This window comes from Coccinella septempunctata, chromosome 3, assembly GCF_907165205.1.
Source record: "Coccinella septempunctata chromosome 3, icCocSept1.1, whole genome shotgun sequence".
NCBI classification, from domain to species: domain Eukaryota; kingdom Metazoa; phylum Arthropoda; class Insecta; order Coleoptera; family Coccinellidae; genus Coccinella; species Coccinella septempunctata.
Window position 1 is genome coordinate 31,778,029 of NC_058191.1, and position 24,641 is coordinate 31,802,669.

Here is a 24,641-nt window from a genome sequence, read left to right on the forward strand (position 1 = left end):
AATCAAATTCCACAGCATCGCGTATGTGTGAAATTTATTCAAATCTACAATACAATTAACAGTTCTGGTACTCTATTGTTTTCATACGAAGCGGTCCCTTTGATGGATTAAATAAAAAACATGAATGTAAACTAACAAAAGGAATATATGCGGGGAGTAAAGCTGAAGAAGATAAGTGGAATTATGTATAACATGAACTTGAATCGAGTTTTTCTATCGAGTCGGAGGAAGAAGTTACATATACAGCCTAGTAGTCAGTAAATCCCATGGAAGTTGCTTCCTATGTTTCTCTTCGATGTTTCGGATCGCTGTTTCGCAAAAATTGAATTGAATATTAGTATGTCCGAACATACATAAGCAGCACAAGTTAAATTTAAGGAGATAATTTCATCCTAACCACCATGTAGAGGCTAGAAGAAAAACGAACTTTCAAATTATAGAATACATCTAAGTGACCAGTAAAATATTTGTTATATTTTCTTGGGAGATCTAATAGCGAACTTTGTTATGTATTATTTTTCATTTTATTCAGCATATGATTATTTTTTTGAATATATAATGAGCTGTTGGGTGCAGATTATGATATAAATTATATCTTCACGAGCTGCATGTAATTTGTAGAAATAAATGAATAAATCATATAGGTATATCAAATTTTCTTCAGATGCATATGGTATTCTTCTTCTTATTTTCACAACAAATAATATAGGCACAATTTTCCTTAAATTTTTTACCTATACCAAAAGATTAGTGAACCGTTGATTAATATTTTAATGGGTAGATTGAAAGTGCGAAGACCTGTTCTAATTTTTCTTGGAGAACAGTTTTAAACACAGCAGATGGCATGATATAATATATTCTTTCAAGTTTCATTACTTTGTTCTAATCTTTCGGCAACAATTTTGTAATCCGAAAGTTTTTAAAACATACAATTACTTTTTGAACATATGTACATTCTTTCACATACCAAACCGAAATGAGGTGAGATGTTTTGGAATTGGTTTCTCAACAATGATTGATAAAGACATACCATTTAAAAACAAAAAACTCGATCAATATTAGAGCATATCCACAGTTTTATTAATTTCCATAATTTTTCATGTTTTCGTTGAAGCGTTTTTAAGAGCAAACCTTTTTTCATATCACATGAAGGAACAACATAATATAATTGATCTCACATGAAATAAATATTTGCATAATCAATGAAAGGAGATGTGTTCTTTGTTTGAGGCGGACAATGCAGCATAGATGCTATATAACTGTTCTATATTTGCGCTCTAAATGCTATATTTAGGTAACACAATAAGGAGCACTGTATATATTCATGTTATACAGCTACTCTGTAATATGGTCACCTATGTAGGAAGTAGGAATACCTCTAACTTTTGTGGAAACTTTTTTTGTCTTTAGAATATTACTAATTTTGATCTATGTAACTCCAAGCAAATAAAATTTGACCGATCTCTAGATTATTGCTCTAATTTAACTGTAGCTACTTTTCAATAACATCGATTCTTAGATAGACTATTGAATGAATTGTTATATTTTCCAGTTTCTCTTATTAATGTTCCAAGCGCATAGTGTGGGAAAAGAAGCACAAAAAAAATTAAAAAGTTTTCATCTCGTTCTGGAAGAAAATCAACTGAACAAATAATAACTATCAGCTGAATAATCGATTAATGTGCATGGGCAGTACATTTTTTCAGTGAACAAGTCTTTATTTCATATGACCTCTCCTTCGGTACAACTCCATTATCAATTCCAATAAACACTGCATTTTTCAGAAAAAAAAAAATAGATTGAAAGTATCAGCTGGCCAAGAACTAATTCTGAAAAAGAGGTTTGTTTGAAGTCAAAGGGAAATAGATCCACCAGTTAGTAGTGAAAGCCAAACGCATCGCAAAATTCGCTGGCAAACATGGCAATCTTCGTCATAGCGATCAATTAGCTATATCGCGTTTATTTAATTCGATTAACTGGATAAACATCATGGGATTGATAAATGATTATCTCCGTGTCAGACCGCGAAATGTATCATAATGAAGTCTGATTGAAGCTTCCATATGTGCCTGTCCATTTCCACGGCTACAGCGGGAAATCCAGGATCAAATGGAGCAACAAGTGTGAAATATCCGATTTCGGTTACATGTGGGATTTCGGTTGTGGAATCAGTATTCGTAAATGAGCTTGGTGATGGTATTCTCGGTTCTACGAAGAGATGGCGCTACATGGTTGCATTGTTGGTGCGTGTTGATTGTGGTGATTATCTTCACAGCTCACTTGGCTCTGCATCCGAGTTAACAGCGTATTCATGCATAGGAACTCGTGGATGAATACGGTTGATGCCTATGCAAGGCTGCAGCGAACAAAGCTTAGAGCTTGAAACTGTTGATGTAACAAAGCAGTTGCAAGCTTTTCTGATAAACATATCTCTAGGTTTGAATAAGGGCTGTTTCAATAACTATTTGCATTTTAGATAAAATATTCCTTTTCTAAGGAAGTATTGCATACTTATTACTACATCAATGCTGAGAATGAAATGCAGTCAATTTTAATTCAAGATTAAGCCATTCAGTCCAAAGCAGTGAAATCCCAAGGGTATGGTGGTCAATTCACCACAGCACACCATTTAGTAGAGAGTTTAGACCCATATTTGAAGCCAAAAATAGTGTTATTTCAGAGCGCTTTCGTATACTCTCAACCTTTGATGCCATTGTCTCAAAAAAAATTGCCAATATTTCCACTAGACCTTTATATTTCCTATTCTACTGAATATCATACCCTTGAAGCATCATGAAACCCTCTAGATATAAGGTTGGACTTATGGAGGTTGAAATCTGGTCTTCTAGTCCATCCACAATATTGGGTTAAGATTAGTTCAGCGATATGTTCTTCATCAGTAATGAAGATTTCCCCCGATTCTCTTGAAGGGAGAGCAGCTGCTCCTTGTTGACGTCCATGCAGGTATTTGGTATTTAGTACCAATGTTCTATAATTGTGCACTTACTTACAGTACCTAGTAGATACACATTTAAGTGACATATGTGTTTCTATTGGTATAAGTTCATTAAATATTTCGCGTCATAATATATGAATTATATTTCCAATTTTTTATATTATAATTTCAAAAAGATTATGCCGTTCGTTTGGTTATACCATGCGATTATCATTTCATTTCCAATTAATGCATGAGTGTAAAAAATGAGATGAATATAAGAGAAAAACATATAAGCACAAACTTATTGACAGAATAACCAAACACATCAATACGTGGATATTCATTGGATTCGATTGAAAGGTGCAATATACAGTAGACCTTACATCTTCGAGAAATGAGAGAATTCCACTAGATATTTTGTACGTACTGGCCTGCAGTTCATAAATTAATATATAAGTAATATTTTGAGTAGCGGTTCGATTTTCATTTAGATACTGGCATGAAAGGTTATTTCTGGGTGTGATACTCTGATTCTTGTGTAGACTAATGAATTAAGAAATTCAAAATGGTTTCATTACTCACTACTGAGAATTTTCAGTATAGTGGCCTATAAGGATAGGCAACTATAAAAATATATATTTAAAACTGAAGGCAGTTTTATAGCAAAATAAGAGGAGAAGTCGTAAAATAAGTGCTAAAAGATATTATTCGATTCATTAGACTGAAACGCAAAAATATGTTCCACTTGGTCGGTGAGTTATTGGATACTGATGAGCTCAAATAAGATCGAAACCAGTTTATCGCTACTCTCCTCCGATGTTGGCATGTTCTCTCTGGTTTATTTTGCATGTAGATTTCTGTCAATCCAATTCCTTGATAATTCCATGAATAACATAAACCCCCATTTCATTGAAACACCTGAAATAACTGAAAATGTATATGGAGATTATTATCACTGGAATAAACAAGGTGAATATGACCAAAGATATTTTGCGAGATTTTCGATGTCAATATGCAAATTCGATAGAAAGCAAGCTGAATTGAAAAATCTTAATAAATATTTCAAACTCTATATATATGTAGGTGTAATAAACAAACGCGTTGATTAATTTTTTGTAGAAAGATCAGAAAAACCACAGTCTTAGATCTTCTTTTATGTAGATATAGACTGAGAAGCCTTTTTAATTTGATCTGAAAATCTCCGTCAACATTTTTCAATTCTCACAAAATATTCGAGGTAGGTATCTATAATCCCCAGTTCCACGTCCATGGGTACCGAACACGTAAAAAGTGAATATCTTCCATAAATTGCAGTATTCTCTTCTCTATACATTATCTCAAATTGCCCACATCGCTGCCATCGATTCAATTTAAGCCACACTGAAAGCACTGAGGAAGAATAATTACTCAGACGGACGTTCTGCAAGATTATTATTCTAAACATAGTCGGCGTGAAGAAACAAATGAATTGATTGGCGATGTTCGATTATTTTTCATCGGCCACTCGATTATTTTTGTGACCGTTGCGACCTGCAACTGAGCAGACAGCGATTTGCACTGAGCACTATCGGAACCATAAACTTGAAGAACCACGTAATGCTCTTACAGTGCCGTGTAGTCATGTTTGAGCACGGGTTGTACACGTGAGTTATAAGGGGAGAATTGATTTCTGTATATGTGTGTGCCGCCGATAGTAATGTTTGTGGAGTTGTCCATCTTGGCATTTCTTTCGAAGATAACAGAAAACAGATTTACAGCTAGGATTCCAGGATATTCAATTTTTTTTTTGTATGCGATCCTTATTGGAAATACATTCTTTAAAATAGTATTATTGAAATCAGCCCTGTACAGGGTGGGCAAAATTTGTTGTCTACTGAAGGGATCTCGAGAACTATATCAGCTAGAAGAAAACGGACGACAAATTCTCGAGCTTTTTTTTCCTGGTTATTCCAAATCTGAAAACAGATCCAGCCTAATGGTCATAGATTTTGAGTTATGAACGAAAATTGAGAAATTGTCATTTTCAATGAAGCTGAATAACTCGCTTATTTGAACTCGTATTCGAAATCCGTTGTTACATTCTACAGGCACTTTTCTATGAGGAATTCGAATATGATATTAGTAAATTTTTTGATGCAGTCATTTTCGAGATACGACAGGTATTTCTGATTTTACAAATGTAAACTATAGTTGAAAGTTCCTTCATCTTGCTGCAATTTTTTTGCTGATTTCAAAAATGTATCATATGTGCTATTCACATGAATATATCAAAAGAAAAAAAATTCAATACGTTTTCCTGCTTTTCGTTTCACTGTTGAATTTTCAGTAGGCTAGCGTAACCATAGCGACCATTGAAAATGCATTATGGTTCGTGAACTTCACATAATCCTATGTGAACTCAACCTTCGGTGATAGGAATTATTTCTTTTATATATCGAGATCGATATCCTTTGAAAGAGAGTAAAAGACTTTCGTCTGATTATTAAAGAATAAAATTTATTCAATGATCGTTTTTCTATTAATGAAAGAAACTCAGTAATATAAATAAAATACGATAGCTATCCATAACTATAATTTTTACATAAGTAAGATGATGAAAAATAGGTACTTCTGTCAACGGTAGTATTCGAATTGTGAACCATCGTAAGATGCCAAACATCGCGAGAACAAACGATGGCAAATTGATCATCGAAATATTTATTCAGCAATCCATGATTCCAAACATGAAAGCTCAGTTTCACAAAATATAATGCATATTCAACGGTTGCTATGGTAAGCCAGCATACTTAGAATTCAACAGAGAATCGAAAAGTAGGAAAAAGTATTGAATTTTTTTCTCGTGTAACATTCATGTGAATAGCTACATATGATACATTTTTGAAATCAGCAAAAAAATTGCAGCAAGATAAAAGAACTTTCATTTATAGTTTACATTTGTAGAATCAGAAATTCCTGTCGTATCTCGAAAATGACCGTATAAAAAAATTTAATTATATCATATTCGAATTCCTCATAAAAAAGTGCCTATAGAATGTAACAACAGATTTCGAATACGAGTTCAAATAAGCAAGTTATTCAGCTTCATTGAAAATGACAATTTCTCAATTTTCGTTCATAACTCAAAATCTTTGACCGTTAGGCTGGATCTGTTTTAAGATTTGGAATAGTCAGGAAAAAAGAGCTCGAGAATGGGTCGTCCGCTTTCTTCTAGTTCTCGAGATCTCTTCTACTGAAGGGACAACGAATTTTGCCCACCCTGTATATCTAAGATACACGCTAGAATAAACTCATTATGGCTGCGAGATTCAACCTTTTTTTAAGGAAATAAATGAGAAAAATAATAGTAACTCTCAGTGTGACACATATTCTTAAAGAGCAACTCTTTGAGACATGGCGCCCATGGCCCCTGTTTTATAGGTTGAAATGATTAGAATTCAATTGAGTAAGATGAGAAAACATAAATACTTTCCTGGAATCATTTTATTCCTAGTCCTTCACTTCTTCGAACTTGTTGCTGAAAGTAGTGAGTATTCTCAAAAAGCACAAAATAAGACGTTATTCCCTGTTCCCTGAATATTGCTTCCATTTCGGTCCGATGTGAAATTACTTTTGCCCAAATGGAAAAACCCACTTTATCCGGACCTCCTAATAGAAAGAAATTGATTCATTGCAAAGCGGACGGATGAAGGGAAATGCCTACAAATTCACTGACTGCTTTCTTCCTCGGCTGAATGCAAACCATTTATCATCTTATTTTGCGGTTGATAAAGATTTAGTTACATTTTCTTCTTTCCATCTGGCTAATTCGGACGCGGGGAAATTTTACATTATCATTCTTTCATTATTTATATTCCTTTCAAACAGTTTTCAGCACAAAAGTTGGGAAAATAATTATTCTCTCAGAATCTCCTGCTCGGATTTTATATTTTTAGCTCTAGGCGTTGAAATTGGAGATAAGAGGGGGACTATTGTTAGGAAAATGAGGGTTGGCAAATGGATGTCTTTAGATTTTGGTCTGGAGATCGATATCAAGGTGGAACCTAATGAGGAATGATGATCATTGTCTGCCAATTTATTTCTTTTTTCATTTTGGTGGTGGTTCTAAGCGAGAAGTAGAAAATATTTGTGAATTTTACTCAAAAATAGTCTTTCTTCTGATTTTGAGAACATCAAAGTGCAAAGTGCATTTAAATAAAGGATAAAAGAATGGATTAAGAGCAAGCCTGGATCATTGTGGAATATCTTTCACAATCGAAAAAATTTTACTTGAATTGGATGGCGAATTTTTTTTTGTTCATTGTACACGAGATTGTTGAATATTGCTCACCTTTTGCACTTTGTATTCCAGCAATGTAGATGTGACAATATTATGGTAATAAAGTGTTTTATAATAATAATAATAACAAAAAAGGATTAAATGTGATGTAGTATAGGCCTTTCTGGCTCTTTCTTGGAAACTACTGAAGGTCATCTGATAAAATTTGAAGCCAAAATCAAGTACTAAATTTTCATTGGTTATTTGCCTTGGACTCATCAATTTTTAATTGATAAGCATCTAATGTTGACGAGAGAAATTATCGCCAAATCTAACCTTAGCTGATGAGTGACGTTTCGAATACATGGAATATCAAAAAAAAATGAAGAAAATGATGATGCCATTTTGTTTAATATTTCAAAAACAATGAAACGATCCTGGATATTTTCTCATTATTGAAAATTCTTTATTAAATTAGAAAATGTATGCTTTGCTTCAATTAAATTACAAATTACAGAATACTTGAAATACTTGAAAGACGAAATACAAAATATGTATGCTCGTCGTCTATTTGAAATATTAAATAGGTACAAAATATAGTATCTTAACTAAATATATATTTGAAATACAAATTACAAAATTTAGTCAAATTTTATTTTAAGAAAACAATATTCCTACTGGTCCTAATGAAAACAAACTTGTGTTGTATTGAATGATAATGATCATTATTATTAATAAATAATGATCAACTTTGGATATTATTCAAAGATGGTAAGATCTTTGCTTTTAACTCCCAGACATTATTTTTTTTGTTCGTAATTTGCCTCTAAGGCTAGGACATGAATGGCAAGATTTTGAGATCAATACGGCCCCATCCACATCAGGTGAAAGTTTAAAAAAGTATTTTCAAACTCTCTCAGCTGTTATAAAATGACGGTAAAATGACTCGAATTGCAATTCTGCAGCAAATCTAATATACTAGGCAGAAGTTTGACATAGTAATAATATTGTTGCCCCGAATATGATCTGAAGCAATTGGTTTCAATACTTTCAATTAATTTCTCTGAGTATTCTGATTATATTGCAGAACAAATGTTACCCAACTTAATTTAGATAAAGTTCTCCTAAGCTACACTATGGAAACATGAAAAGACTTCCACCTCGTGGGACAAGAATATTTCAACACTTAACCATTGTCCATCACAGTCTTCTATGGCTTTAGCCGAAGAAGGCTAAATGTATTTATGCTCAAATGTATTTCAAAGACATATGTATAGAAATTCAAAATACATCAAGTATTCAAAATACAAATAACAAATTACATTTTCGAGTGATTGAAATACAAATACTCAGAAAGTGTTCGTAGTACCTATTTGAAACACTGCCCAACCCTGTACTTAGCCTTTCATTGAATCATTCGTCAAAAAAAGGCTGTAAGGAAAACAACAATTTCTACAGAATAAAACGCATCTATTTCAACTTTTTTTGCTTCAACTTAAGAAATCAAACATACCCCAATAAAAAAAATTTTAAAGTTATCGGTTACTATATGTTTTTGCCAGTCATCTTTGAATTTTGATTGAGAACTACAGAAGAATGATGAATAACAATATTATCATTGCTCTCAGATTAATTCAAATTTCTTTGAGCATTTCCTTACATTATGATTTCACTTCATTTCTTTGATTGAATGTGGCTGAAATTCGTTTCATTCGAACAAAAATTCAAAGCACAATAACAGGTATTCCCAGAAACAGTAGGGTGGAGGAAAAACTTCGGTTATTGTTTGAAAAATTCATCCTGTATCATATCCGAATTTATAAATCGTGCTTCTTTCGACTTATGGGACGGCAAATATTTGCTTAAGCACTCGCTCGAAGGAAATCATATGGAAAAGGGAGATTTCCACCAGTTAGAGAACAATATTTTTCTTTCATCGACTCCGTCAAGTTCTTAAATGGATTCCAACTCACGCCTCATGAAATATTGAATTCGGGAGTGGAAGAAAAGCGGCAGTTTCGCATTTGAATGGAGAACGAATCGCTTTCCCCATTGTATACCTGGCTGAATTTCATTTTAATGGAATAATCATTTAGGCAAATATTTGTTAGTATTTTTGATATCGGAATCGACGATTTCCTTCCTCATTTCCGCTGTGTGCTCAACATTCGGGAAAATTTAATCAAAAAATTACACCCCGAGGCTTCCAACTGAATGGCGAAAGGAAGTTCTTTTCTTTCAGCTCAGATCGATTTGAATTTCCTTTCTGTATATTCCTTATTCTTGCAGAGAGGAGAATGCAGTCGAATACCATAATAATGATTTTCTTCATCATTTCCTTGATACTCTCGGAATATAATATGATGAATTAATCCATTATACATTCCGTTTATAAGCTTACGTTGATTTATCTTCCTAGTTATTAATCCTTTCTATACAGGGTGTATTTGAAGGTTAGGCGTTTTCTCAACAGAAGGTAGAACTTGTCAAATTGAAGCGTTTCACCAAAAATCACCTATACAAAACTTTCAAAATGACAATGTTGGAAAACACAGAAAATGATTACTGAAACAGATACTAATACGACCCTAGACCGTTTTTTAGCTGAATTATCGCAAAGCAATGGGAAAAAACTTATTTCCTGATTCGACCATGTAGTTTCGTTTAGGATATTGGCTCGTTCGATATTTACGTAGTAATGAAAATGGAAACCTAGGATTCCCGAATTGTTCTCATTATTTTTCAGTATCTTACACGATTTTATGAAATGGCTCATTTCGATACCAACTGACAGAAGAGACTTAGGACACAAGTGAAAAAATAAAAATAATTCTTCAAAATCTCACCATTAAAATTCGTCTAAATTGTTCACGAATTTTTTCACATTGGGCATCAAAATCTTCTTATTCAAACATTCCAACAATCGTCGTAAAAATGGGATGAAATTGGGAAACATCACAGCACTTTTTCAACATTACTAACATAAGCATTTTCAAGAAACTGCCTCGAATTTCTACATTTTTTCACCCTAAATTGCACGATACAACAATTATAATTCTCTCAAAAGTGACCTGATGCATCTAATCCGATGAACTTGGTACTCAACCACATGTTTATGATTTGTTTCGTTTTTGCGATGCCGGAGTCACCTTCCACAGTCCCCTACTTGAAATTTAATGAAATTGTATTGAACTTTTAGGAGTTGTATCTCAGCGATCTTGTATATTTTATATAAACAATTTTTGGTTAAACGACTTATTTTGATGAGATCTACCTTCAGTCAAAAAAAAAGTCACCTTTGAAAACACGCGGTATTTTTGCCAATTTTGAAAGAAACAAATTTTTTGGAAGTGGATAGTACAGTAAGAACAAAATGGGACAACTAGGCAAGCTGAAGTAATGAAGTGAAGAAGAGAGTTTAATATCTGTCATAATTATAGTGAATAATTTGATCTACCTGCATGTTGATTAGGAACGCTCTAAAAATATCATCGTCAAATAGGCTGTGGACTTTTCAAGATCAATTTTGTTTGTCTAAAAGTGACCCTGAGCTCATCTCGGTGAAACTAACCTCTAGCGTAATTTTTAATATGAAAATTTTTTCCAAATACCTACCTATTCATAAAGCAGATTCTCACAAACTGGGATGGATAACTTGATAGTTCAACTAAATTTAAAAGCTAATCAGAAAACGCCATTGTAGAAACTTTTTAGTTAGCACCTATGAAGGAAACGAAGAAGGAGAACCAGCTATTCTCCTAAGCATTATGTTCAACCACACAGTAACAACATAAGAAATTGCATAGCCTACTTGTCAGCGAACGCTTTTTACTTACATAGGTTAAACATCCATAAGATACTTCTTTATTTATTCAACAATAATCATGAAAATAAAAATTGTTCAACAAATTTCCTTTAATATCATTGAAATTGCAAAGTCAATTCTGTGGTATTGTTTTCGTATTATGTATTTGTGAAGCATTCTTATTATTTATGAAGTGAAGATTTAATTAGTTTTATTCTTTTTTTCATTCATTCAACTTATTGATATTAAATCCCAAAGGAGGAATGAAGGAAGTAGAAATTAGGAGTCATTAGGTGCCAAAGATATAATATCATTAAAAAACTGGGGGTTACACGTTGGAGGCTGCACTGCCTTGGAAAACATCTACGCAAAAATAAAGGGAAAATTAGCAGTACCATATAATTAATAGTAGTGATAAGAGTGTCAAAAAGAGAAGTAGCTCACAAACATATCTAGTCTACTTTGAAACAAGATCTTGAGTAACCTTAATCATTCCATACCATATACATACAAATCTTTCTAACTAGACTTCTTTTGGGGCCCAAAATATACAATAAACTGCCTCCAGGTCACTCTTAACTTCCATATCTCTATATAGGCAGAAAAAAAAAATATGTAAAGAAACATCATTAGTTTATACATTCCAATCTCTGTTTACTTTGCATGTAATTTTTTGATGATGTGAATAGGTTTATTATTACTAGATATTATTCAGGACAATTACGTTTCTTTCGTAATATGTACTTACTTTATCAGGAACACGATGAAAAGGAAATCTGTCAACAATCAAATTCATATAGAGCATCTTATAATGCAGCACTAAAGCTTCCTCGTCAAGTTTCAAAAACACTGAGAAATTATATGAATTTTTAATGGTTTTTATTTGTTTTATACTTTGGATAATTCATTTCAATTTACTCATGAATAAAATGTCTTCAAATGCTTTGAATCATCTAAAATTCCTTTGTCGAAGCTAATCTTTTCAGTTAGGTGGATGAGAGAATTTGCTTATAGATAAGATTTTCATTTTTTTCTAATAAAATCCTGAACAAAACATTCTCTACTAATTATACCATTCTTCTTTCAGCCGAACTGAAAATGGACTTGATACGAGAACGAGAAATGAAAGAAGGCCTGGAAAGACAACTTCACGAAGAACAAAAAAAGAAAGGTTAGTGATACTCTTTCATACCCCTTTGTTCAGCCTCCTAACGCGACCAGAATGGATTCGATATCGACGCAACAAAATTTTTTATTGTTCCTCGCCATCATTACCTCAACAGACAGTATTGTTTCAGAATAAAATGTTTCAATAAGTCCGCGAGGTTGTGTATATAGGTGTACATATTGTGTGGGCCCCTTTTTCAAGGGACACCGTATTGTTTTCCACCTTTCTCAATGGGGAATTTTTACTGACAGCTTAATTAAATGGTACTTTTGTAAGGCTATCGTTTGGTCGGAATCTTTTGTGGCTTTGATATCCGTTTTGCGTTGGAGCATCTTGAGAAAATGAGATTGGAAGATATGGATTGCGTCAATACGGGATACTCGAAATTGTGTGCTCGAGAAGGAACTTCTTTGTGGAAAACAAAACTTGAATAAAAATCTTCTCTTTAACCTAATACGTCACTTTTAATGAACATAAGAATCAAGAGAATGAAATCATTGTCAATCAAAATAAACCCACAATGGTCTTTCAAGATATCATATATTTTATCATCGATAAATTGATACTTACTTTATAGAACTTATTATCTTCAGCATTCTCTTCTACTCCGTCCCCGAAGTAATTTCGAAGACTAATCGAATTCAGGATATATCCCCGAAAATGCAACCCTAACTTCCGAATAACTCACCCCTGACGAAGAACTAGAAACGCAGGGGTTAGACGGCAATAGGTCCCTCGAATCAGCGGAACTGACCTTAAGGAAATGCCATCGGAACTACTCAAGACTATTGCTTTCGACTTTCGCTGTTTACGCCCAATTTAATCATAATGGACTGAGTAGTTGATTCGGAATTAGATTTACATGCCTCGCTCTTCCTGAACATTTCAAAGGTCACGGTTTGTAAGAATGACCTTACGTTTTCCTTATACCTCGAAAACTACTTGTGTGTCGATAGAGATATGAAAAAATATAGAATATGAAGAAAAAGTAACTTAGGTACAACCCAATGGAACAAAAACAGCTATACTCCATTCACTTTCATAAAACCACTAGGTTGGTCATGGCCATATGACAATGTGAGGTTATGATGCTTGTCAAAAATTTTTGGGTTTTAAATCTGCGCTATTTTGTCCGTTCTGCGTAAAAGTTTCATTAATAGCGTATTTCTCGCTATGTGAATTTACGTCAGAAAGTAAATGAATTCAAAAATCTGTGATGAACCCAATTAACGTTCCATTCCCTTTTATTTTAGCACTAGGTTGGTCATGGAAATTTAACACATTCCACTCTGTATAGTACGAAAGTTGTGCACTGAGAAAAATCTTGAGGTTACAATGTGAAATTACCCACATATTAGCTGGACAGGTTACAGTTACACAGTTGGATTATTTTTTTCACAACTAATATCTGGATGTTCCTACAAGGGTGTTGCGAAATTTCATGAAAAATGTAAAACTATCATGTATATTTACAGTGAATATGAAATTTACAGAAAATATGTGTTAATTCTCTGTGATATCACAAGGGTTGTAATATTCACCTGAAAAATTACAACTGCAATGCAATATTACAATAAATTTGCGAATTTCAACATGAAACGGTAATTTCTCAACATTATTGTGATCTAATTTTTTTTTTAATTACAATAATTTTGTGAATTATCACATGAAAATGTGATTTCACAACGTTATTTCACAAAGTTATTGTGATTTGAGAATTTTTCTTGTGAATTTGCGAAGAAGAAAATGTTGTGTTGTAGAATTACAATGCAGAACCCTTTTAATTTTAAAATTCCTTCACAAATGTGCTTATACAATGTGTTATTAAGGCGGTTGTGAAATTACCACGAAAAAATATAATTTTACAACATGATATCGCGGCACAATTTCCTTCAAGGATAGAACACTTTTTATTTACATGTCTACAGCAAGAGGAAAATCTTACGCGAAATTGTTGAAATTTATTATGGTCAAAATATAATATTTCTCTCGTATATGAAAACAGAATAAAAAAATAGATCAATCGGTTTCCATTAGAGCGTTCCAAAGATGCCGCTTGAAATTTAATAAACAACTGATGATCTTGATCTTACGAAGGCCAAAATTGTGCTGTTCTTTTTCCGATCCACGAAGAGTCTCATCTGAAGCTGACTTTTCAGAAGCTCATCTAGTGGCAGCTCCAGGAGCTTTCCGGTGTAGATCGGTCAAGGAAAGACGAATTTTTTTGTTGTTATAACTATTCTCTGCATGTCTAGGAGTGTGTGTACAGGATTTTTTTTATTGCTTCCTTCCCTCCTCATTTTGGACTGCTGCCCTATATTGATCTGTGTCCACACACCCCAATGCCTGTACCTCTTTCTAATTTTGATCCATCAGAACAACATAGAGTCCATACAGATGACTTTTTGTCTAATTTATTCATCGCATTGAGACAGTCCACAATGACGTTTTTTGTAGAAATTTTTTTCTGGACTTGTTCTTTATATGAATACATTTCTGAAGATATAAGTAAAATATATTACATTCTATTCTTTGTATAATTCATTGAGGAGATTATAGGTTCCTGCATTCCTCCTCAAACATAATCGAAAAACAAATTCTGTCACTTGGTCAGAAAATATTTTGAGTAGGTACCTACTGCTGAAAGAACTCGTAAGTCTGGGTATTTTTGTAAAATATCTATTTTAAAAATGTGTTAAACACATTCATAGCTTGAACGTAATATTACAATATGATTGCAAATATCAAGTCATTTTCCACCTATGTTGTACGTGACGTCGCTCGGCTGGATCCGAATTCACAGCTTCAATGGAATTTCATAATGCAATTGTAAAATCACAATTTTTATCTGCTTCTAGATTCATTCTGTGGCCAATCAAAACCTTTCCTGCAACTTGCACCTGCTCGTTGCCCAATCCCATATCATATCGTAGATACTCACTAACTTTCTAACTTACCCCATAACCCAATTCATTCTGGAATGATCCACTGTGTCTTCAAGAACTCTGAAGTGCGAAGAGTTATACATGGTTCAGTTTTTTGTTTAATACGATTTAGTTCATTCAAGTTCCAAGTAATTCTGCCTTCCAAGTTCCTTCAAGGTTTCAAGTGTGTGACAAAAGAAATATATACTGGTAAGTAGATAGTTCACATTTTTTGAAAGCGATGTTTATTTTTTCGATTTGTGGTTTTCCTTTGGCAGATATTAATGAAAAAAATTGAACACCGCATGCATACAACTTATTATTCAATTATTCTGTATCGAAATATTGCCTATTGGATTCCTACTTATTTCATTCTTTTTTTTCAGGAATAAATCACCGATACGAATTCTTTATGGAAAAACGATATGTGTTTACAACCTATGTATCCAGGGAGGCCCTCAATTTAATCTATGGAGATGTTCCGAAGGATGCATTTCAACATTCATCCGGATTCTGGAAGTAAGTCAAGCACGACAAAAGCAAGTTTTATAGAAAAAAAAATCATGAATTTATCTATTCCAGAAGATTGTGTTTTTTTTGTTGGAAGAAGACTAGGTATACTTTGTTTTTGAATTTTAATTTTATACTCTTATGATATGAACCGCTAAATAAGCGCATACATCAATATTTTCAGAAGCTGATATTTCACAGTTGAATGCTTCACAATTATGTTGATTTTTTTTTATATTTTGAAAAAAATGTTTAATCATTTTAGGTGATATTTGTGGTTGTTGTTTTTGTTTGATGTAATGTTTCATATTGTTTTTTATATTGAAGATTATATTAATTTCATGTTGTGGTTGCTTTTTAACTGATATGATGTTTCAAATTTTTTGTTTTCCATATTGATGACTGTATTTTATGTTGTAGTTGTTATTTTTAATTAATCTAATGTTTTTTTCCAATTGATGTATATTTTAGGCAGTGATTATGCCAAATTTAGTTCTGTACAACTACTTTGATCAATAACAAAATAAAGACAATTATCCAGTAATTTTCATGGTTATTTCACGAAGTAATTTTAAAAATGTGTGGGGTATTTCTACAATGAATTCTGGAATTTTAACAAATACTTGAAATTCACAATTAAATTCTGTGAATCTGCTCTGTTTATTCACAACATTATAGTATTTTACGGTCTAATTGATGCTAAATTTCACGACGTATTTTCGCGAGACCAAGAGGTGATTCCACAATGAATCCTGTAATTTTCCAAAATTTTTTAATTTTACAATTTATTTCTGTAAAAATCCTTTGCGAATTCACAGAATAAATGTAATTTTACAGTTGATACCATAAAATTCCATTGTGATTTCACAATGAGTATTCACAGGTTTAGTTTCTAGAAAAATCATTAGAAAAAATTTCATGTGAAATCACAACCAACTTGTGATTTATATTTTCTGTGATTTTACAAGGATTTCGTTTCAGAATATTCCTTGTGAAATTCCAGTGATTATCGTTGGTCACAAATAACCCAAGATTTTCACTGTAATTTCACTATTTCGTTTTCTCAGTGTGGGGTTATGAAGCTTCTCCGAGTATTTTTGAGTTTTAAATCAGCGCAATGTTGTCTGTTCTACGTAAAAGTCTTAGTAATTATGTATGTATTTTATCACAATGTCGAAAATACGTGACAAACATAATTGACGTCTACACTAGTTTAGTTTTCTCATAGATTAAATAGATGGATCATAAGCTATTTTCCAGACTGTTCATTTTTCAAATTATTCCCACTCCCAATAACCACCAATGAAATGAATTTTCGCTTGTTTTCCCCTCCAGATCGCTTCTAAAATTTCTAAGACGGCGTGTGTATTTGTAATTGTCAAAATATTATTTCAATCATTCACGTCGTAATATTTTGGAAAATAAGCAGCGATGTGCCGTAAAAACGTGTGTTCGAAATAAAAGTGCAATTTATACACGAAAGAGGAAAGCGATTTATTTATTCTGGTAAGTTTTTGATATTTTATTCTTGTTTGAGTTCACGACTTTATGAAATCAGGGGAGGTAGTTAGGGGACGCCAGGGTCGTATTTTGTTTGAATCCCATCTAATGATGGGATTGAAATGTTGAGTTTATACAATCAAATAATTGATTTCAATTTTAGATTTCCCAGAAATGAAACCAGACGAAGGCAGTGGAGAGTTGCACTGGGTCTTGAAAACAATTTACACTTCTCTTGTAATTTATACTCCAGACTTTAGTATAATGAGAGTAATCGACTTTTACCGTAAATTTGAAAGCAGATGCCATCCCGAGTGAGGTAAGATAGGTAGTTTACCACTTATTTAACTCGCTTTATTGTCTGATTATCACTTTCTTTGGAATTTTGCAAGTGATTTCTGAATACTTCTGAACTTGAAATTTATAGTAGATTCTCTTTTTCTCATTATATCATGCTTTTTTGTATAAACATTCTTCCTGGTTTCGAGATGAACAGTAGAACGAGATTTTAATTGCTTCAATAATGTTGTAATTATAGCCACTACTGTGCCAAACCTGTTATCAGTACTGGAGTTTTTGAGGAAAATGGAAGGAAAATGGGAACAATATCAAGAAACACGAATGCCAGTTCAGGATTTGCAGAAATGAAAGCTTCTTGAAGTTCAAGGATAAAACAAGTGAGGTACATACCTACCCAGGGAGGTATACAAAATTCCTTATAAACTGCTATGGCAAATAGAACTCGTCTTAGGAATGAAGATCCATAAAAATGAGCTGAGGTCATGTTTGGAACTTTTTGTGAAAATCAAAAAGTTTCCTTTATTTCTAAAATGTATTTCAATGTAAAAATTATGCTACTACTGTAATTATGATTACAATAATGACCATTCAATTAGAGCTCAGATATTCCCATTATTTTTATGATTTATTAAATGAAAATGTCTGTTATCAGGATACCTCATATTTCGAAGTAAAACTTCAGTTGAAAAATTGTTGCAGAAGACAAGCGGAGAACAGAAATTAAAGAACAGCTAATTGACGTCAAAAAACCGATTTAAGATTACCAGTGAGTCGTCAGTACTACAAGCAGTTCCCAATTCATTGGAAAGAAAAATTCAAGATGAAAGCTTGGAAAGCCGAGGCAAATACCTAATAAAAAATTTCTTCGAAGACAGCTGCATGCATAAAATACATAAATTTGGCAATGTCCTCGAACAATTTGCTTAAAAGTTACATTATTATTGAGTTAGAGCTTACAGTTTCGTAAAATAACTCTTGATTATTATGCACTTCAACACCAAAAAGCACTTTCGAGGTGGTATAAAAATTTGAAAGGGGAAGCAGGTTGTTGAACTAGGTATTTGAGTTGCTGAAAAACACTGCTCTTTAGTTTATATGCAATATAACTTAATTCAATTTAAAACTGCCCGTAAAAAAAAATATTGATGCTTCATCTAGAATTGAGGGATTCTTTTATGAGTTACTGTATACAATAAGAAATAATTTCCTATTTCACAATCATTGGTTCATGTTTACAGTATTACATTACTGTTTCATTCCGCAAAATCTGTACGGAAGACTTGAGGATTTCTTCAATGAACAAACTTTATTAGATTCTCATTATACAAATTCCATAAACTTCAGCTGCTTCCACTTCTATTGATTTGAGAATTAACCATTCTAAAGGGAATTTTTTTCATGAAAGTAATTTTTGGTTTTCAGTTTATGCTTAGTGAATAAAATTTCAAATAATCTGTATGTAGGTTAAGGTCATATTGACTATTTGTGAATGGTAACATTGTATTCAAAATAAATTCTTTTTTACATAAGTTGTTTTGGTATTACATATTAGTTCTACATCCCTTTGATTAGTTGTCATAAGAAAAATACTCGAAATCTTTGCATTGAAACATATTTCCATTCGATATAAAATTATTGCTGACTACCTGAAATATTCACAGTGTGACTAGTTCTGAATCCGCCCCTGTCCAGTTCCCCCACCCAAGATATCCAAATTCATATTTATGGCAGTATTTTGTGAACGCGTTTTTGTCGAGATGCTCTATCTCCTGTTTTATTAATCTATGAGTTTTCTAAATAAATTTATATTTGTTATTGAATTATTGACACATAATATGGAGTAACTTGGGGAGAGTTAATGTTGATTATCTTCTTTGGCTGAAGGTCGAAGACGTCATTTTAAAAAAATCAACCCGAAGATGAAATGCATCTGACGAAGTGGTAGGGAATGGGTATCTCGAAGAAATTAACGGATATTCAGAAGAATGTTAAATTCTTCAACAAAAATCATCTTGCATCAATGGAAGTCGAAATAATTAAAGGAAGTTTCAAGGCAAGAGGAACTTCACCTTCAAACAAACATTTCATATGAATTAACAATTAACAGGACAACAGGCTCATATACAGGGTGTCCCAAAACTGGTGAATCAAACGTCACACCACGATAGAGTAGATCAAATACTATCGAATGACACCAACTTTACTTGAGCTAAAATGTACCATTTCTGAAAAAACCTAACCTGAAGTTGCCGATTTTCGAACTATTTTTTCAATCACAAGGCAAGATTTAGGATATCGTTTTTCCCCCATATTATCACCCCTATAGAGGGGGTTTATTCTGAGTAATTAAAATCACGTAGAAAAAAATTGTTTTAATTTACATTTACTTAGGTTATCGATTAACTTCTTAAAATAATTTCAATTAGGGGAGATGAAACAATAATCTTCAATAAATAAAGTTCAATATAATATAAAATCGATATCCTTTTTCACAAACTGGCCCTGTGATTAAGAAAAATCGTTCGAAAATCGGCAACTTTAGGTATTTTAATAAAATTCTGATTATTTTGGAAACGGTACATTTTCGTTGGAATAAGGTTGGTGTCATTCGATAATATTTGTTCTTCTCTATCGTGGTGTGACGTTTGATTCACTAGTTTTGGGACACTCTGTATATGACTGTTTATTTTTAATACTTTGATATAATAATAATTATATATTTATTGATCCCTTGAGACATTTACAATGTATAGGACAAGGCAAATGAAAAATAGAAAAATTAATTTTCTGGAACTCATTCTACGATGACATTCATCGAAAATCATGTAGTAACTTTTCGCATTCGTTCACCCTAAAATAAAATTCTCAAATGCCATAACTTTTTTGGTCTCCCAATAGAAGGAAATACTTTGTCATCCTCTTCATTCACAATCTTTCAGAATATGCAAACATTCAGCTGAAATATAAGTCGTTTAGATTCAGATGAAACATTGTATAAATTCACTTACATTGAATATGTTCGCTACCGTCTGATATATTGTAGATATTAGAATATGGGGGTTACCTACTATTTGAATGAGCAAATCCGAATTCTAAATAGCACTTTCTGAAACCCTTTATTCTCACTTTTTCAATCACATTCGGCATTTTTGTAATATTTAATCGAAATAAGTTGTGATAAGGGCGCTAAGACATTAACAACATTTCATGAGTGCCAACCTTTTTGATTTCAAAAACTTGAGAACATTATTTCATGGCCAACTGAGTGCTAAAATAAAACTATCGATTGAATTTGGTAGCACGGTAGCAGATTCGAATAGCACTAGAAATGTCTAGTTTTATGGAGTTTGGAATTTGTGTTTTACAGTTTGCCAAACTGATATCTCCGTCATGGACTCATTGCCTTGAATAGATTATTATAAATGACTGGGGATCCCAATATTCTTCAAGACATATCCCATGGTTTCGATCACGAACAAGGGCTTTGCGGAAATTCAAAGTATTCATTATGCATGAGAAGGTTTAATCGAATTAGTTCGAAGTATGAAAGAGCACCTCACAGGCATATCTCATCAAAGTTGAAGCGTCATAAAGAAAAAAAATAATTAAACTCCTTGTAATCAGCAACGTAAAATAATTGCGTTTATTAAAAGAGAAATATATTGAAATATATCGCGGCCGGGTTTACAACGTAAATATGTAAAACCCGCTCAATTTCACGGTCTAAAGGCTGGTTTAGTTGAAATCCATAATAGATTTAGCACAGATGTTATAGAGTTATATGCAGATTTGGGTAATTATGGAGGAACGCCTTCAGTTTTCAATTATCGAGGTGTGGGGGGAGGACCTTAGTGTGCTGTCTTTCTTGTTCAATTATTTTAGGGGTTTCTTCGAATATTGGCGGGACTGTGTTTATATTTGTGTTGACATGCGATGGCGACATCCCCACAAGACACCTTTGAATATATATTAGGGTAAATAATTCAGTACGTACAATAATGGTCATCTATATAGAGTTTGCCGCATGAATAATGATAACTATGAATTATGAAAATGATACGAATAATTGAAAGCGGTAATGTACGAGCTAATTCACAGATTATTCATTGTTCAAATCCTTGGCTTTCATTCAATATTTCTACTATGAAATAATTCATAGCTATGAACTATGATGGTTCTATATATCTATCTTTATTGTACGCTTTCTGAATTGAAATGAGCAATAAGTCATTTTTACTAAAGAAACTCCACATTCCACTCCACAGTCTAGCAAACGCCAAATTCGATCATTAGCAAAGTTTTATTTTTGTTCAATCTTAAAATTGTCATAAATTCATTACTGCAAGTTCAGTATTCTTGTCAAAAACCCACTGAAATAATAATTTCTGAATTCTGGTTTTTGGGTGTATACATACGGTGGTCAAAATTCGTTGTCTACTGAGGGGATCTCGAGAACTATAGCAGCTAGAAGAAAACGGATAACATGTTCTGTTCTGATGAATCTGAAAACAGAGAACCGGCCTATCATTTGTAGATTTTGAGTTATAAACAAAAATTAAGATTTCGAAAAGTTCTCATAACTTTTTGTCTTTTAAGTTACAGTTCTGAAATTTGAACCTTCTTAGGCACTATACGTACAGTCTGTTGACGAAAAATATTTTTCAAATTAAAAAATAACAAATTTGATGAAAGTTTGAATTCAAGAAAACGAAAATTCGCCTAATGAAATGAAACAATATACCGAGTTCGTCAGTGGATTCTACATAAAAAAGTGCCTGCAGAAGGTTCAAGTTTCTGATCTGTGACTTCAAAGACAAAAAAGTTATGAGAACTTTTCGAAATGGTCATAATCTCATTTTTTGCTAATAACTCAAAAACAGAGAAATGTAGGAGGCTACGGTTTTTTTCTTCTAGCTTCTATAGTTGTCGAGGTCCCCTCAGAAGACAACCAATTTTGCCCACCCTGTACAGGCATCCTGCACAAAAAACAAACTCATTTCAACTCCATTATGCAATAACAGAGTTAAATCCATAGAGTGATAACGTGCGTTCAAAAAATTCAGCGAAAATTATGCTATGGAATTTTGAAAATCGATTTTTTTGTTAGAAAGCAATGCTTGAATTCTGTTATAATATTTTGTGGTTATCTTTCAAATTATAAAATTATGTTTTTTCGTATTCAATTTGCAGCACTTCTTCCTAAGAAGTTTTACTAACAAAAATCACGTTACAGATGAAGGTCATTGAGATATGTTTTTTTCACATTTTCACTCTGCGAATAATGTAGTCATGTAAGCAAGTGTCACATTTAGACACATTATGGAAGTATTCCACTGCTCGTCGTAGCCTTACTTAGCTAGGGAATGTTTTATCTACAGGTTTTACGAAGAATTTTTTTACTTTGTCAGGATTCCAATCAGTATCAGGAGTAAATATGAGTTATGATTCGATTGGTACAATTGGGTATCCATTCCCGGTAAAAAATTAAAGAGAAAAGAGGAGGTAATAAAAGCTGTGGAGGTCTGGTTTGCAGAGCAAGAAGAAACTTTTTTTTTTGAAAGTTCTACAGACGTTGCAGGTTGGCTGTAATAAATGTATCCAATTAAGAGGAGAATATGTTGAGTAATAAAATATTTTGACATTGAAATTTTCTTTGGTTCTATAGTAGGCTTAGAATTTTCCAATATATATCCTCGTATTAACTACTGCAAAAATATTTCTATTATTTTCAAGAGATTCAGAATAGATCTGAATCAGCAGAAAGGAGAGCAAAACTATAATCGATGAGGATTGAAAATTATTTCAGTTTTGAAGCTTTTTTCTCAATTTTTCAGATTACAACAAGATCATGAACAATAGAACAAAATTAAAAATATCTTCGATCAGTATTATTCAGTCAGTGTTATTCCCAATACCACCTCAATTTCCCAACTTATAAGCTTGCTCAATGGGGTTTTCGAGCATGATTTTCCACAGACTCCTGGGATCATCAGTCTCAACATGTCTTTCTAACCAAGCGGCAGTACTCAGTTGTTAATTTTAAACGCGCTTTGGTATTTCCTGGACAATATCCCGAAACGTTTCCTCAGATTTGACCAATTCAGTGTTTCATGATTTATAATCTGGTTGCTGCATTCGACACCCAACTATCAATCAGCAATACCGCTGAATCCCTACGACCGGGCGTGACAGAACAATCTTTGTCCAGGCCACGACGATGACACACAACGACTTTTGACTCCCCCGCTCTCTGTGGGCGTCGGCGAATCGATTGAAGTTGTTGCGACATGAATGGACGATTATGGGGTGCGAATCTATGTCATCGCAGATATTTGAACCTTCAAGGAAAGAAGATTACAGAGGAAAATGAATAGAGGTTCGGATTAGGCGATGAATCTGCTAATTGGCGTAATTTTCCATTGAAAAGTATGCTCAGCACATTTCAGTTGATAATTTCAGATCTCTGACATATAACACGAAATGATAGATTATATTCTCAGGATAAATGAGTTGTGTATGCAAGTAGGTTCTCTTGTTGTGGGAAGTCAGAAAGATTTATCTTTAATAAGTCAATACAGAATTGACCTCCATAATGTTAGCATAGATATAGAAATATACTTTCATGTCCTCACCATAGAAGAAGTTTTAGATACCCTACGAACATAGACATAGAGACATGTACTGAGCAATGCCAGCATGAAATTTGCTATTTTATAGAAAGAGAGGAGAGATCGTCGGGCATTTACTTGTTTCTTTTTTGTTCACATAGAGGTGAGTGCGGACCAATTCTAGATAAAAACAACTGCATGCCCAATGTTCAGTTTCTCTCTGTCACTTTTTTTGACCGTATTTCATGCATAGATAGAAAGGGAAGGCACAGTCCATGTCTCTATGTCTATGCCTACGAAGACCTTAGAGATGACAGGTTTGAATACAAGATCAGAGAATACTGGCTCAGTTTTCTCTAACTCTTTTCAATCTACGAGGAAGTAAGTCTTAGGAAGGATATGTTTTCTTATTTCTTTGCTTTATTATTGCGGTCCTCACTATACTATTTCGTATGGATTGCAGAAAATATATAAGTATTTATTATTCGATATTAAATAAGGGTTAAATGGTAGAACACACATAGTTGAACTCTCCCTTGAGAATTATGTTTAAAAATCAAGGCCTTTTTATTTGTTCCATCGTTCATCGACTTTCATAGGTACTATAGGAGTCCCAGAAAATATGAATACGCC

At 33.0% G+C, this 24,641-nt stretch overlaps 1 protein-coding gene across 3 annotated transcripts in view; it reads left to right on the forward strand.

Moving 5' to 3' along the window:
* The window catches only part of LOC123309195 (dachshund homolog 2), a 262,136-nt gene that overhangs the window by 151,917 nt on the left and 85,578 nt on the right, over positions 1-24,641 (forward strand). For all 3 annotated transcript variants that reach the window (XM_044892170.1, XM_044892172.1, XM_044892171.1), the window contains exon 8: positions 12,086-12,169. In XM_044892170.1, coding sequence (XP_044748105.1) covers positions 12,086-12,169 — 84 coding nt within the window. The remainder of the gene's footprint in view (positions 1-12,085; positions 12,170-24,641) is intronic.